The 15,408-nt window shown below is 39.8% G+C and overlaps 1 protein-coding gene across 3 annotated transcripts in view; it reads right to left on the reverse strand.

Annotated features, from left to right (window-relative positions):
- EXOC4 (exocyst complex component 4) overlaps window positions 1-15,408 on the reverse strand; it is a 585,632-nt gene that overhangs the window by 444,188 nt on the left and 126,036 nt on the right. For all 3 annotated transcript variants that reach the window (XM_044982948.1, XM_044982962.1, XM_044982954.1), the window contains exon 8: window positions 765-910. In XM_044982948.1, coding sequence (XP_044838883.1) covers window positions 765-910 — 146 coding nt within the window. The remainder of the gene's footprint in view (window positions 1-764; window positions 911-15,408) is intronic.

A 15,408-nucleotide genomic window follows, 5' to 3' on the forward strand; every position in this document is an offset into this window, starting at 1 on the left:
GAATTAAGATCCCCATTTTACAGCTGGGGAAATGAGGCAGGGAGAAGTTAGAGACTAGAGCAGGAAACCGGTGGCAGAGATGGGAATCAAACACAAGTCCCCTCCTGACCCAGTGCCTTAACGATAAGGCCAATCTTCTTCTCCTATCTGTATTATTCCCCACACCCCACCAACCTCCCTCACCCTGGAAGTCAAATTGCTTCCCCACATTTTCTTCCTCTCTCACATCCAACTCCCAGTCCCCCCTCACTCTTATTCTATATTCCCCTCCCACCTGCTTCATTCTACTCCACACTTTCAACTCCAATTTCACTCAAAATGTTTCCTTAAAAATGTGATATGATTAACCGCCTACTCTTTACACAATGATCTTGTTTGTCCTGTTCTCCTTTTCCCTATGCAGCCCTTTGATTTCTGCTCTCGCTTGTGCGCTTTTGTGCTTTACTTTGACTGTAAGCACATCAGGGCAAATGCTACTTGTCTAGTAGCAAAGTACCTCTCAATTTTCAATCTCAATACATGTTGGACAAAACCTAGCACAAGGGGGCCCCATTCCTGAGTGAAGTCTTTGGACACTACTGTAATATAAACAGTGAAGAAGAATCAGCATACAGCTCTCGGATGACAGACAAGCTCCAGCTTTGATAGTTCATTTCCATCTGAAGCGTCTGAAAATGTTATTAACTGCTAGAAGTGCACAATACTTGATGCTCCAGAGACAACCTCAATGCCAGGTACTATTCCGGCATCATAACAACACTTACTTGAACAGAGGGTTTTTAGGCCTTTGAGGTTTCTTCTTTGCAAAGAAAGCAGCAAATTCTCTCCCAGAGCTGGCATAGCTAAGCTGGGCTGATGGTTCTGAAGCAGTCCGAGTGTTCTTCATATCCAAGTATTCTGTCAGCAGCATCTGAGAGCAGGGAGAAGAGGAATGCAACATTTGAAATAGAACAGCCATGCAAGTTTATTCACAAATCTTAAGTGTCCTAACAGGACACTGCTAAACTAAAAAATGACAATTGGTAAAATTTTCAGGAGTGCCTAAGTGACTTGCAAGCCTAAGCCCTATTGATTTTCAATGAACCTTAGCTCCTAAGTCACTCGGCCAATTTAAGACCACCATAAAAGCACTGTCTACATTCCAGAAATTTTGCAAAATTTTTCAGATGCTGTCAACACTGGTACAACTCCACTGATGTTAGCAACATTGAGAACCCTACTGTAGCTTGGCAGCTGGTGTTTACAGACGTATCATTACCAAAGTTCCATGTCACAGTGCTTAAAACACTACCGACGGCCCGTCTAGACAAGGCCTCACAACATTGCTGACACCACTGAAGCCGAACTTGTTCAGCAATGATGGAGGGGCGGTTACAAAACTTTACAGTGTAGATAAGGCTTTAAGATACTTTAAAATGAAGGAATTAGACACTTTACTCCCCTTCTGTTTATTATTTCCAATGTTTGGCTCTACTGCATCAGCCCAGTGCTGCTGTGTTTGAATTTTCTGTACCACATAGATAGCCACACTACCTCCCCCCAAAACACAAAATACCAATTCTACTGAAATACAGTGCATGATTAAATTATTTGTTTTCAGACTGGTTTTTGTAAGACATGCTTCTTTTTAAAAAAACTTAAATTTAGGGCATAAACTACATCATCATATTCCTTTAAATATACATACCACACACCTGGAATATTTAAATGGATATATTTAACAGGAGAGATTTAAAAGTGCTGTTAATTCATATACTTGAACCACCACCTGAATTCAAGCCAATTACAGGGAGGGAGGCTTTATGGTCTAGTGGACTGAGCACAAGTGTACCTACTTAGATACTACAGTGATGGACACAAATACAAGAGGAGAATGTGCACACACGCCTGTCTAGTAGCAAAGAACCTCTCAATTTTCACCCTGCCTATGCCACTTATTTGCTGTGAAGCCTCAGGCTTTCCCAGCAGAGCCTGTAAAGTACTTGAATTAGAGAAAGAGGATGGATGGTCCAGTGGTTGGTACACTTCTCTGGGATTTGGGAGACATGGATTGTTGCATACGGCTTAAAATGAGGGTCCTATTTTTGAAAAAATATGGCATGATTGTCTCTCCATGATTACCAGATCAAATGTACTTTCTATTCAAATAAGAATACAGATTTCCCCTCCCTTGCTACCAGCCGAGCACACGCAATTTAGGATCTCTCAGTCGAGCTGAGTTTTCTTCTAGCCCATCATCAATGATGAAAGTTCTCCAGGTCAAATAACACCCTCGGTGAAATCTGTGCAACCCCAATACCTTCAGTGGAGCAGCAAAGAACTAACTGATTGGCCCAGGAACTATTATTTAGTAAATAATTCTGTTCATTATGCAGAAACAGGATTACACTCCAGCTCATTCACTTTTAGCTGTGTTGGCTCTGGAGAGATAAAGGAAGCTAATGTAGTTTAAGAAAACAAAAACAAAACAATAAACTTACTTTTGTCAAGAAATTAAACTCCCTGAATATACTCAGGAAGCTTTAAGCATCTTGGAGCTATTGATAACACATTCCACATTCCATTCTATTATGAGCCAGCCAAACCCAATCAAAGTGTTGAGTGTAATGAGAGGAATACATCAGGACTGTGCTGTCTATGTTTAAACAAATTACTAAGAAGTAATATCTAAGAAATAATATCTAGGTAAATGATATCATGCTACTAATTAGAAACAATTGAGAATTGCTCTAAAAAGATACAAAAATAAAAGTAACTTGATTTCAATTCCTAAAATATCTCAATTAAAACTTCATCTGAGAGAAGGTTTAAAAATATAAGCATGATTCTTGCCATATAAAAACTAATCACTACGCTACGGTTATTGTGGGTTTTTTTCCCCAGTAATGTACCAGTGCTGCTTTGTATTCTCTGGTTAGGTGTTTGCTTTGTTTACTTGAATCCATAACTTTGAAAATAACAAAAGCGCATTTAAAATTTTTTCCAGAAAAAAAAGCTTGGCATTTTTTCTCATTTCCTGGACAGAACGTACTCATCATGGGCCCCATGATTTTGAAACTATCCTAAATCTAGAGCTAACATGAGTAGGATATCTGAGGTAAATAATTCAGTATTTTACTCAAGGATTACAATATGTCAGCAAATTGTTAAACTAGCACCACAAAGAACTGATCTTGCTACAAGATCATCAGACAAACACCAAAATGTATGGCAATATGGTTATACAGTCTTAAGAGGGGTCTGAAGACAACCACAAACCATAAGGGGAAATAACATGGGTGGCTGTGATGTCACCAGAACCTAGAGATAGGTAAGATGAGCTTTTTATATATGACTGTTCCTTTGGCTTTTGGTGAATTCAATGGAGGAAAAGGGCTGGCTCTCGCTATGTATGGATATTGAAAAACAGATTCATTATACCAATATGCTCATAGGAGAAACCACACTGGATCAGACCACTGCTCCATGTCGTCCAGTGTCCTGACTCCAGCAGGAGACCAAGCTCTTAAGAGAGAAAAAGCTATCTTTAAATGCAACTGACCAACTGTAAAACACAGCACAATGGGGGAAATTACTTCCTGTCCCCAGCAGGGGATAAGCTGAAGCTCTTGTAATTTTTAAGAAAGCAGATCTTATTTACATGTATGAAAACATCTTTTTAAAAAAAAATAATCTTACTCAGTTATTTGCCTCAATAGCATCCTGCTGTATTACTTCCATAGGCCAATTGTACCCTACATACTTCTCAGCTTGTCTTCATCCATTTCAACGTCTTCTACATCTCTTCGACCCCAACATCTCCAACAGTTCTGCCCCCCTGCAATGCTCACAACACAAGGCCTTAATAAACTCCATATTTCAGTGTCAAAAATTATTAGCCTGGGCATGTACTTATAAAAGCCACAGTCAGTTTAAACTTCAAAAAAAAAATCAATAAAACCACATTGTTCTGCCTACCAAATTGAATAGGAGTTTCACCACAGGATGAAGTAAGGATTTCAGGATTTGTTCCTATAACGTTTGATTAACAGTTGCTAGCCCATCAATCAAAAAATTCAGTTAGACATTAATCACATGCACATACAGCAAGATTTATGAGTGACTATAAAGTTTGCAACATCCCATTCATCTATTAAAAGGACTTTTGACTTCCTGCTCAACAACAGTCAAATTCTACGATCCATGTATTACACTCACATCAATGTCAAACAAACCAATCTGCACAAGGAGAGAACAAAGCAGTCCTTGCGCTAAATGATCTACTGTACAGATGTTTTGCAGCTTTGGAAAAGATGATTTATACAAACCAAAGAATCTTTTATAAACATAAGCATGTTTATATTTTGCGGATTTATTTAACCCTCGCAAAATGCATATGGTCACATCACCACAGACGATTTACCACTCATCTTTTAACAGCTCTCCACATACGGTGTGTTTGAACCAAACTGTGATGTCCTTGGGACAAGAACCATACTTGTCTGTATGTCCAACATGTGCTGAACACATTGTTTGCACTTCCTATCTTGTGCAGAAGAAGAATAGTCTCATGGATTATCGCACAGGACTAGGACTCAGGAGACCTGGATTTTATTCCTGGATCTGCCATAGATTTTTCTTAAGAATGTGCAACTCCCTTCACTGGGCTGCACTTTCCTCATGTGTAAAAACCGCGGTAATAGTATTTGTCTACCCCAAAGGATGCTGCCAGGCTAAGTTCATTAATTACTAGTACTACTTTCAGTTTTTTAAATATCCAGGGCTCTGGGCACCTTGTCCTCAATTAAAAATCACAACGTAAGCCAAAGGACTGTAAATATATCTCCACCCATAACTACCTCAACAGACTTAAAGAGGGGGACAAGATGGGCTTTGCAATGTGCCCAGAAGAGTAATAAGTTGGGCACCAGCAGACAAAGTGAGGGTGTGAGTTCCAAAACAGAGCAGCCAGCAGCTTGCTCTCTCATTTATACTGAGAGAGCTCCAGCTGAAGCTTTGCTGCTGACTTTAGCTGCAGTAATGTATCACAAGGACAAAGTGATCACTAAGGTAACCAGCTCCCATAAAATTCTGGGTTTTATAGGGAGTGGTAAATAATAAGAAGATGGTTCACTGATACAGAGAGTTCACTAGATCACTTGGTAAACTGGGCACAAGCAAACAATGTGTGTTTCAATATAGCCAAATATGAAGTCGGACACCTAGTAAGAAAGCATGAAAACTATATTTACAGGATGGGGTCCTCTATCCTGGGAAACTGTACCTCTGAAAAAGACGTGGCGGTCATGGTGGATAGCAGCTGAAAATGAATTCCTAGTGCAATGCTTTGGCCAAAGGGGCTAATGCGATCCTCGGATATATAAACATGGGAATACTGAACAGGAGCAGAGAGGTTATATTACCTTTGCATTTGGCACTGGAGTGATCATTGCTGGAATACTATGTCCAGTTTTGGTATCCATAGAGAATGTTAAGGGATGACCTGATCATAGCCTATAAGTACCTACATAGGGAACAGAAATTTTATAATAGAAGGCTTTTCAATCTACCAGACAAAGATGTAACAAGATCCAATGGCTGGAAGATGAATTTGAATAGGTTTAAACTAGAAATAAGGTGTACATTTTTAACAGTGAGGGTAATTAACCATTGTAAACACTTACCAAGTGCTGTGATGGATTCTCCATTGCTGAAAATTTTTTAAGTCAAGATTGGACATTTTTTCTAAAAAGCATGTTCCAGTTCAAACAGGAATTAATTCAAAGAAGTTCTGCTCCCATGCATAACATAAATTATAGGCCAAATAATCACATTGGTTCCTTCTGGCCTCATAACCTATGAATCTTGATAAGCAGGCTTCAGCACTGTCCACTAGCTCTGAGATCCCCGGATGAAGGCACCACAGAAGTTCAAAGTACAGTAGAACCAAGAGTTATGAACACCAGAGTTATGAACTGACCGGTCAACCACACACCTCATTTGGAACTGAAAGTTCGCAATCAGGCAGCAGCAGAGATCAAAAAAACCAACCAATCAAACAAAAAAAACAGTACAGTACAGTACTGTGTTAAACGTAAACAACTCAAAAAAGGAAAGTTAAAAAGATTTGACAAGATAAAGGAAACTGTTTCTGTGCTTGTTTCATTTAAATTAAGATGGCTAAAAGCAGCATTTTTCATCTGCATAGTAAAGTTTCAAAGCTGTATTAAGTCAATATTCCGTGGTAAACTTTTGAAATAACTATAACATGTTTTGTTCAGAGCTATGAACATTTCAGAGTTACGAACAACCTCCATTCCTGATATGTTTGTAACTCTGAGGTTTTACTGTATAATTACTGTATAACTCCTTTAATTGTCATTTCCATCGAAACTTGAAAACAGATTATCAGGGGTGGGTATTTGTGTGTGTTAAGGATGATGTGTTACAGGGACTCCTCTTCCCCTGTTCCTTCACTGCCTGATTCTGGTGGTTCTCTCTCCATACCTGCCCTTCCAAACAGTTAGGTTTTATGAGTCAGATCCCCAGCTTGAGTACACTGGTATATGTGATGGAGGTGTGACCCTAACAGCATCCCACTGCAAGAGGTTCATAGGTCATGTTTTCTAGACCTTTAATCCTTTTTGTTACTCTCCTCTGGACTTTCTCCAATTTGGCCACATCTTTCCTGAAATGTGGTGCCCAGAACTGGACACAATACTCCAGTTGAGGCCTTATCAGCATGGAGTAGAGAAGAATTACTTCTCATGTCTTGCTTACAACACTCCTGCTAACAGAGCCCAGAATGATGTTTGCTTTTTTTTTTTGCAAGCGTTACACTGTTGACTCATATTTAGCTTGTGATCCACTATGACCCCCAGATCCGTTTTTGCAGTTCTCCTTCCTAAGCAGTCATTTCCCATTTTGTGTGGGTGCAATTGTTTGTTTGTTCCTAAGTGGAGTACTTTGCCTTTGTCCTTATTGAATTTCATCCTATTTATTTCAGACCATTTCTCCAGTGTGTGCAGATCATTTTGAATTTTAATCCTGTCCTCCAAACCCCTCCCAGCTTGGTATCGTCTGCAAACTTTATAAGTGTACTATGCTATTATCTAAATCATCGATGAAGATATTGAGCAAAACCGGACCCAGAACTGATCCCTGCGGGATCCCATTCAATATGTCCTTCCAGCTTGACTGTGAACCACTAGTAAGTACACTCTGAGAATGGTTTTCCAACCAGTTATGCACTCACCTTATAGTAGCTACATCTAGGTTGTATTTCCCTAGTTTGTTTATGAGAAGGTCATGCGAGACAGTATCAAAAGCCTTACTAAAGTCAAGATATACCACATCTACCGCGTCACCCCATCCACAAGGCTTGTTACTCTGTCAAAGAAAGCTATCAGGTTGGCTTGACATGATTTGTTCTTGACAAATCCATGTTGACTGTTACTTATCACCTTATATTAACCTGTAACTAAAGTAACCTGTATCTAAAAGGTGTCATGTAAGATAACAGATAGGTAATAACATAATGATCATTAATATTATTGTGTGGTATATGTAAGGAGGACAAATTCAAAATTACATATGGGAATTATGTATCTACCGGGCGGAGAGGGGGGGCGCTAAAGTTACTCCATGCTAGACAAAGGAATGTGGTTCAGTCACCAGGAAGGGATTGCCAAAGTACACTAAAAAACAATGGAAATGCAAATTAAATAGAAGGTAAATAGAACAATCAAGACAGCAAGGGGAGGAGACTGCAGGTAACAGATCAATTTGCATTTTAGCAACACCAGTTGGGGGGAAGGAAGAACAATGTAGAACTTACTTCACCACGAGATTCCATGTGGCCTTCTTCACCGCTGGAATTAACTTTACTTTGGGGGGGTAACCTTCAGAAGAATCTATTTCAAAGGTTTACTGGACTATAAAAAGAGAGAACCCCAAGCTATCTTTCACCTAAGATGACAAAAGCACCAAGCACATTGCATTTGGTGGGAGATCTTGACCTGATAGGTTGGTCAGCCATCTTGCCTGCTTGTTTTGTTAAGTCTTGGCCTCTAGAAAGTTTCACTTTTATCTGCTTATAACCATTTCTAACGCTAATCTTTATGCTAAAACTCATTTAGAATCCTATCTCCTTTTGTTAATAAACTTGTTTTATTTTTAAATCTAAAACAACCAGTGCTGTGTTTGTTTTACGTGAATGTTCACTCCAGTTAATGTGGTAAGCTGTTGGATATTGTATTTTTAAAGGGAAAAAAAAAAAGCTTAAAGCTCTCCCAACAGTCCAGGAGAGAGCTGGACATTGCAGAGCACATGGTTTTGGGAAAATTAAGGACTGTGAGTGTGTTGGGCTCATCTTGCCAAGTGTAACCAGCAGTGGGTAAAAAGCAGGCTGCTGGAATCAGAATTGCTGAGTCAGAGCTGCTTAACCCACAGACACTCAGTACAAGAGACAAGAGAACCACAGCAGCAGAGCCCTTTGAAGCACTTTGGGTTACAGAGGACACAAGGGACACAAACCCTCACTGGTCTGGATTGCACCCCAGAATACGACAGTAAAGTTCCACTGTACTGGATGCAGCTACACTGATTTACATTACCTGATGATCTGGCCCTGTGTTTTTAAGGAAATCGTTAATGGTGGTAAAATGGAAGAACAAGTGGTGGAATTCTTCTCTTCAAACCCCTGTGAAGATCTCCAACGTCACATTACTTGGAGCTTGCATTAGGAACAAGATTTGCTCCCAACTTATCATTGCTTTTCAACATGACAGATGGCACCAATCCATTTAGGTTATTTATTATTGCAGCCAGTACTTATATGTTGCTAACTTTATTTTGTGCAGAATCTTTCATACTAGACATCTGAAAATGTTTTGGAGAGTTAAATTTTAATTCCAGAATTAATAAGAGAGAAAGAGAAGCTAAGGCTACAAGCAAAGAGAATACAAGTTTTATGTTGACATTTGCAATTAGCAAAGGTCAGTGGAGAGCACTTTCTAGATGCCAGTTTACAGAGGGAGCCCTGGCACCCACAGATGCAAAACTGCATCGAAGTGCAGAGAGTTGGCTGGTGAAAGCAAAGCAAAGGGAGCAGTGGGGAGAGGACACACTGTCTGTGAAGGCTGCTGAAGCAAGTCCATGGAAGGTTTTAACAACAAGGAAGGCAATGGCAAAACAGATCCTCAAGTGAATGGGGTGTTTTAGTATGGTGTGTGGGCCCGTATGTGTAAATGCAGGAAGACGGGCAGCAGCATTATTCACATACTGGAAAGTTGGGTCTTCGTGAGGCCCTCAAAAGAGGAGTAGCCAAGGTGAGGTGAGAATTCTGGTGGGAGATGTTTTGAGCCAATAGCACATACAGCCATGGGCTAATTAGCTGTATCAAATCTGTATTATCTGCATTTCAGTAATCAAACACCACTGTCACCCACAAATCCTGTAAAGTGTCAAAACTCTTTCACTGTTTTATAAAACACAGCTTTCTGCACAAAAATTGGGTGAAAAATTGAACAGAACAGAGGCTAAATACGCAAAGGACTGAGATTTAAAACACAAATAGATAGGACGAGGCAAACACAGTAAGTCCAAGAGAGAATAAACACAATTTATAAGGTGCAGTGAAGATTGTTCAGTGCGATTCAATGTGTTCCATATAATCCTGATGCTCCCCATGAAATTAACTACAACATGATAATAAAAAAACTCAATTAATTTTCTCAGTGCACTACACAGGTCTATTATCATACAAGGACTAATTTTTTTTAAATAAACAAAAAACAAAACCATTTAAGTAACAGAACGGCTGCCAACTCTACTGCATTCATTATCAATTCCAGTTGTTCAATTAGCACAGCCATTAGCGTAGACCTGTGAATATTTCCATATCTCACCGGGGGGGGGCAGGGAATTAACCCCCAAACTATTTTAAACTCAACTCTTTAAAGGCAGTTTTATTAGGCACTGAATCATACACCTGCTTAGACAGCTTTGGAAGGTTTAAAACTGGAATCTTTTTATTTCAAAAGTCTGATGTGGTTGTGAGTTCTTTCTGCAGCTCCCAAGAACAACTGCATGGACCTTTTCATACACACACCACACAGAACCATATTTGGTTTTACTGTACTTTGTACAGGGATGTGCTGTGTATCTCAGAATATTTTGCAAAGTAATAAGGTTCCATATTTATTAGCAGAGCAAAAGGAGAAGCCTTTAGACCAGTGATACTAAGACCACAGTGGTTCAAGGGCCAAATTAGTGATCAACATTACCCAAAATAACTACAGTACTGTGAATATATATATGGTGGCCAAAGCATGAAGGGGCATACAAATGTTTAGCATATCTGGCACGTATATACCTTACAATGCCAGCTACAAAAGTGCCATGCAAATACCTGTTCCCACTTTTTTGTGACATTGTAAATAGGAAGAGGGCAGCATTATGTCCTATAAATGTAAACAAACTTGTTTGTCTTAGCAATTGGTTGACCAAGAAGGAGGACTGAGTGGACTTATAGGCTCTTAAAATTTTACATGGTTTTATTTTTGAGTGCAGTTATGTAACAACAACAACAAAATCTACATTTGTAAGTTGTACTTTCATGACAGAGATTGCACTACAGTACTTGTATGAGGTGAATTGTAAAATACTATTTCTTTTATCAATTTTACAGTGCAAATATTTGTAATAAAAATAGACACTGATTTCAGTTACAACACAGAATACAATATATATGAAAATTTAGAAGAGCATCCAAAATATTTAATTAATTTCAACTGGTATTCTATTGTTTAACAGTGCGATTAACCACGATTCATTTTTTTAATCGCAATTAATTTTTTCGAGTTAAGTGCATCAGTTAACTGTGATTGACAGCCCTAATATATATATAAAAATAATTCTCACAGCAAAATGACGGACCATAGTCTACGAGTGGTTAATAATATCGTAAAAGCATCCTGATTGGTTAATAATTACATCACACCATGTTTTAATGTCACATGCTGCAAAGAGCCGCAGGAGACACACTGAAGAGGCACTTGCAGCTCCCGAGCCTCAGTCTGAGTATCACCGCCTTAAGACACTTAATAGGCCACTTGTTAAGCACCTATTTTCAAGAAGGAGCTCAACCTTTAACCAAGAAAAGAACTCTGGCTCAAATAACAAACAAACATACACGACACTATATAACAATTTACATATTGAATGTTCTGTACAAACCTTATCTAATTAATCATCAACACCCTGTTGAGGGTCCGTCTAATTTTACAGATTCGAAGTATACTTCTGTTCCCTGTGAAAGCAGTGGCAAAGTTTTCATTTGCCACGGGGCCAGGATTTCCCTCTCCGATTCTCCCTGTCATTGGGGGCTGTAAGGGGACGGACAGACTGCTGGCAGAAAGGCACAAGACAAAAGGCTCCTTATGCCCTCTCTCCCCACCTTTATGCACCTGTGAAGTGCCAGCTATTAAAAGTTTTCATCATAACCTACATCTGTAACACACAAGATAAGCAGAGCCAAAGGGTGAGGTGCTGAGAGCTGCCACACCAGGTGAGCCTGGTGCATCAGCTTCTGGAAGCTGTTGGCCGAAAGGAGTAACAGCAGGGGCTGCACAGTGAATTGAATGGGGTGACCTCTTTCCCAAGTCGTGGGTGAGTAATTCTGCAACAGTGAAGTTACATTTTTAATATGCACTTGATTTACAAGAGTACATGGTAGACCACTTCAGGCATTACCATTCCCTTCACAGTACAGCTGTGATGCAGCAGGTTATTTAGATGCCCTCACTGAAATGTGAAGATTGGTTCTTCTTCTAGCAGGGCCACATGTGTGTGCACGTGCACACGTCTGTCTCCCCTATGGCCCTCCTCTCTCCCTCTTCTTTCCCAGCAGTTCTGCTGCTTTTATGCAAAATAAAAAAAAACAGATTGATGGCAAATTTCTTTCAACTGCCAAGAGTGAATTTGAAAATTGGGACAGAAAACAAATAGAGTGAGTTTGAATTTTTTCCATACACCTCAGTTGTTCTTTAAATAAAGATTATTCTGATAGAAATTATTCAGTATTACGGGCAGCTTTTTCCCCACCAGAGTCAGAAGCTTAAAACAAAACAAAGAGGGAAAAAAATATCAATCAGGGATATCCATTTTCTTGAGACATAAGCAAAACTTAACGGGGTACATTTTCACAGCAAGGCATGGGGTTTGAGCTGTGCAACTCCCATTAAAATCAATGGGAATCACACAGCTAAAAAACTGCACTGCTTTGAAAATTTACCCCTCATTGTTAGTACTGAGGACAGGGGAAGAACTCACGCATCTTTTTCGGACTAGTAACAACTGTAATCCTTCTGATTGCTTAATGGCTACATTCAATTTAGCCTTTCAATTCATAGTCTCTCTGTTGCGACTGGTGAGGATTTTGTACACTATATACAGCCCACTAACGTATGTATGCGTGCAGGTGACCAGCCAAGTATGTCCACAAAGGGTGCAAGAAGCAATAGGCTTCATCTGAGAGCCACAAAAGCAGGAGGTCATTAAGTGTTGTGTAAGCAAGTATATTTTTAATGGAGTTTAAATGTGTTGCCTTTCGAGTTGACTGAATCCACCTTATTCTAGTATAAAAAAAGGTGAACAGGTGTACAATGGGACTGGACAGGCAGCTGAGTGTAGAATTTGGCCCTATCATCATAAAACCATAGACTTTAAGGTCAGAAGAGACCATTATGATCATCTAGTCTGACCTCCTGCACAATGCAGACCACAGAATCTCACCCACCCACTCCTGTATCAAGCCTATATCTGAGCCACTGAAGTCCTCAAATCATCGTTTAAAGACTTCAAGGTGCAGAGAATCCTCCAGCAAGTGTCCTGTGCCCCACACTGCAGAGGAAGGCGAAAAATCCTCAGGGCTTCTGCCAATCTGCCCTGAAGGAAAATCCCTTCCCGACCCCAAATATGGCGATCAGTTAAACCCTGAGCATGTGGGCCAGACCCACCAGCCAGCACCCAGGAAAGAATTCTCTGTAGTAACTCAGATCCCACCCCATCTAACATCCCATCACAGGCCACTGGGCATATTTACTGCTAACAGTCAAACACCAATTAATTGCCAAAATTAGGCTATCACATTATACCATCTACTCCATAAACTTATCAAGCTTAGTCTTGAAGCCAGATATGTCTTTTGCCCCCACTTCTCCCCTTGGATGGCTGTTCCAGAACTTCACTCCTCTGATGGTTAGAAACCTTCATCTAATTTCAAGTCTAAACTTCCTGATGGCCAGTTTATATCCATTTTTTCTTGTGTCCACATTGGTACTGAATATATTTAGAGAGAGCAATCATATCTCCCCTCAGCCTTCTTTTGGTTAGGCTAAACAAGCCAAGCTCTTTGAGTCTCCTTTCATAAGACAGGTTTTCCATTCCTCGGATCATCCTAGTATAATGAGTTAACATTTTTTTAAATGATATGAGAGCCAAAAATAGGGTGACCAGATAGCAAGTGTGAAAAATCGGGATACTTTTTTTCGAGGTGAGGGGTATAGTTGCATATTTAAGACAAAGCCCCTAATATCAGGATGTCAGGTCACCCTGGCCAAAAAAAGAATCCAGCCAAGTCTCCCAAAGATGCACTGGCTCCACAGTGTTTACAGGAATAAAAACTAATCAGCAATGCATATTTGGTCAACTCAAGTCAGCTCATACATCAACGAATACAGTAGGAAAGCTCATCTGTTGATTCTGGTTGAGATTTTCCGTACAGCCCTTTTTCAGAGTGAGACTATGTTAATGAAGAAATGCACAGCTTTAGTATGTACAATAAAATGACCAGTGCGACAGCTCAACCAAAATACTATGAGAACTGCTTTACTATCCAGAAACCAGCACATGCAATACAGCAGCAGCAAAGGGAAGAAGACAGCATGCTGTTTAAATACCAACCATGTTAACTCACAGGTAATATAGTACACTTCATGTATTTCAGGTTTTCAACTAATTGCTTAAGACACCCTGCTACAGTGGAGAGAGTAACAGTAGTATGCCCTCAGTTTTCATTAAATGCCAGCTCTTAATAACAGACTCCAAAAGGGGCTTAATTGCATTTACTCCCAGCTCCTGAACTTTAAAAGTTGTTAATCAGATTTCTATGTAAATGGAATGACGATTAAAGGTTAAGTACAGGTTTCTGAAATTTCAGAAGTTGAAGACGTATTGCCCTTAACAGGAAAAAGAAACTATCAGACTTGACAGGAACTAAACATCTTAATTAAATGCTGAGAAGTACAGTACTTATTTCTGCATGAAGTTCTATTTTCAAATGTCAAATTTAATCAGGCACTTGACTAAAAAATGTGCAATATTTCTACAGCAAGGAGGGGGAGGAAGCGTGGGGATTCTTTTCTGTTACCACCTGCATATCCCAGAAACTCCTTTGGTTTCTTCTAAGGATTTAATCCCTGCCCAGCCACCGCCCCCACGTGTCACAGAAGAGTGTTTTACACCGCTCAGAGGCACACTGTATTCCAGTTCAGAAATAATATGACAAGATGTTTTCCAACATACCACTACTTCCCCTGTAATTCACTACCCCTGTAACGACAGTGCCATTCTGACAAAGAAACTTGAAGGCCCTCATAAATCTGACTCAAGGATTTTATGCTCCCTGAGCATGTAGCTCATCAATTATCATCTGAGTCACAAGCATAAAAACTTCTTTTGGGGGTGAATTTAGTACTTCTGAATGGTACTTAAATGGCAGCTTGAAGCCCTGTGTTTAGCCACAGGACAGGCTCACTGGGAGCAACAAGGTAAATTTCACACACTGCCCCTGAACTTTAACCTTGAACTACCTGAGAGGGCAGTACAGTCTCTTCACACTTTGGTTTCTCTTCTGGTATTGCCAATGATCGATACAATGCATGCATGCATGCATATATATATATATATATATATATGTTACAAACTCATTATTAGACATATATCCAGCCTGCCAACTAATGCAGAGAGCAAAGTTTATAGGTGAAATCCTGTCCTCATTGAAGTCGGTGGGATTTTTACCATCGATTTCACCTTGTGTATTGAATTTATGCTGATGCTTGTACTAACTGTGTTATCAGTCCACACACTTTACAGTTAAATAGCAGGCTGTGTAGTTGCTGGGGCAGGCACTCGGGGAACTTACGATCAGAAAGACTCTGTCAATATATTACATAGTAAGAAGTATCTCAGCTCTGTGAGAGTTCAAGTCCGATCTGCGGTGCCACTTCACAATGAATTTTGGCCGCAGACAATACAATCACCAGGTGGAGACTGAACCGAGGACCTTCAGCATCAAAAACTGAAGTGCCAATAAACTGTGTTAGGTCTTTAGCAGCTATCAACCCACCATGGCAATGTTGTATATGA

This window comes from Mauremys mutica, chromosome 1, assembly GCF_020497125.1.
Source record: "Mauremys mutica isolate MM-2020 ecotype Southern chromosome 1, ASM2049712v1, whole genome shotgun sequence".
Lineage (NCBI taxonomy): Eukaryota > Metazoa > Chordata > Testudines > Geoemydidae > Mauremys > Mauremys mutica.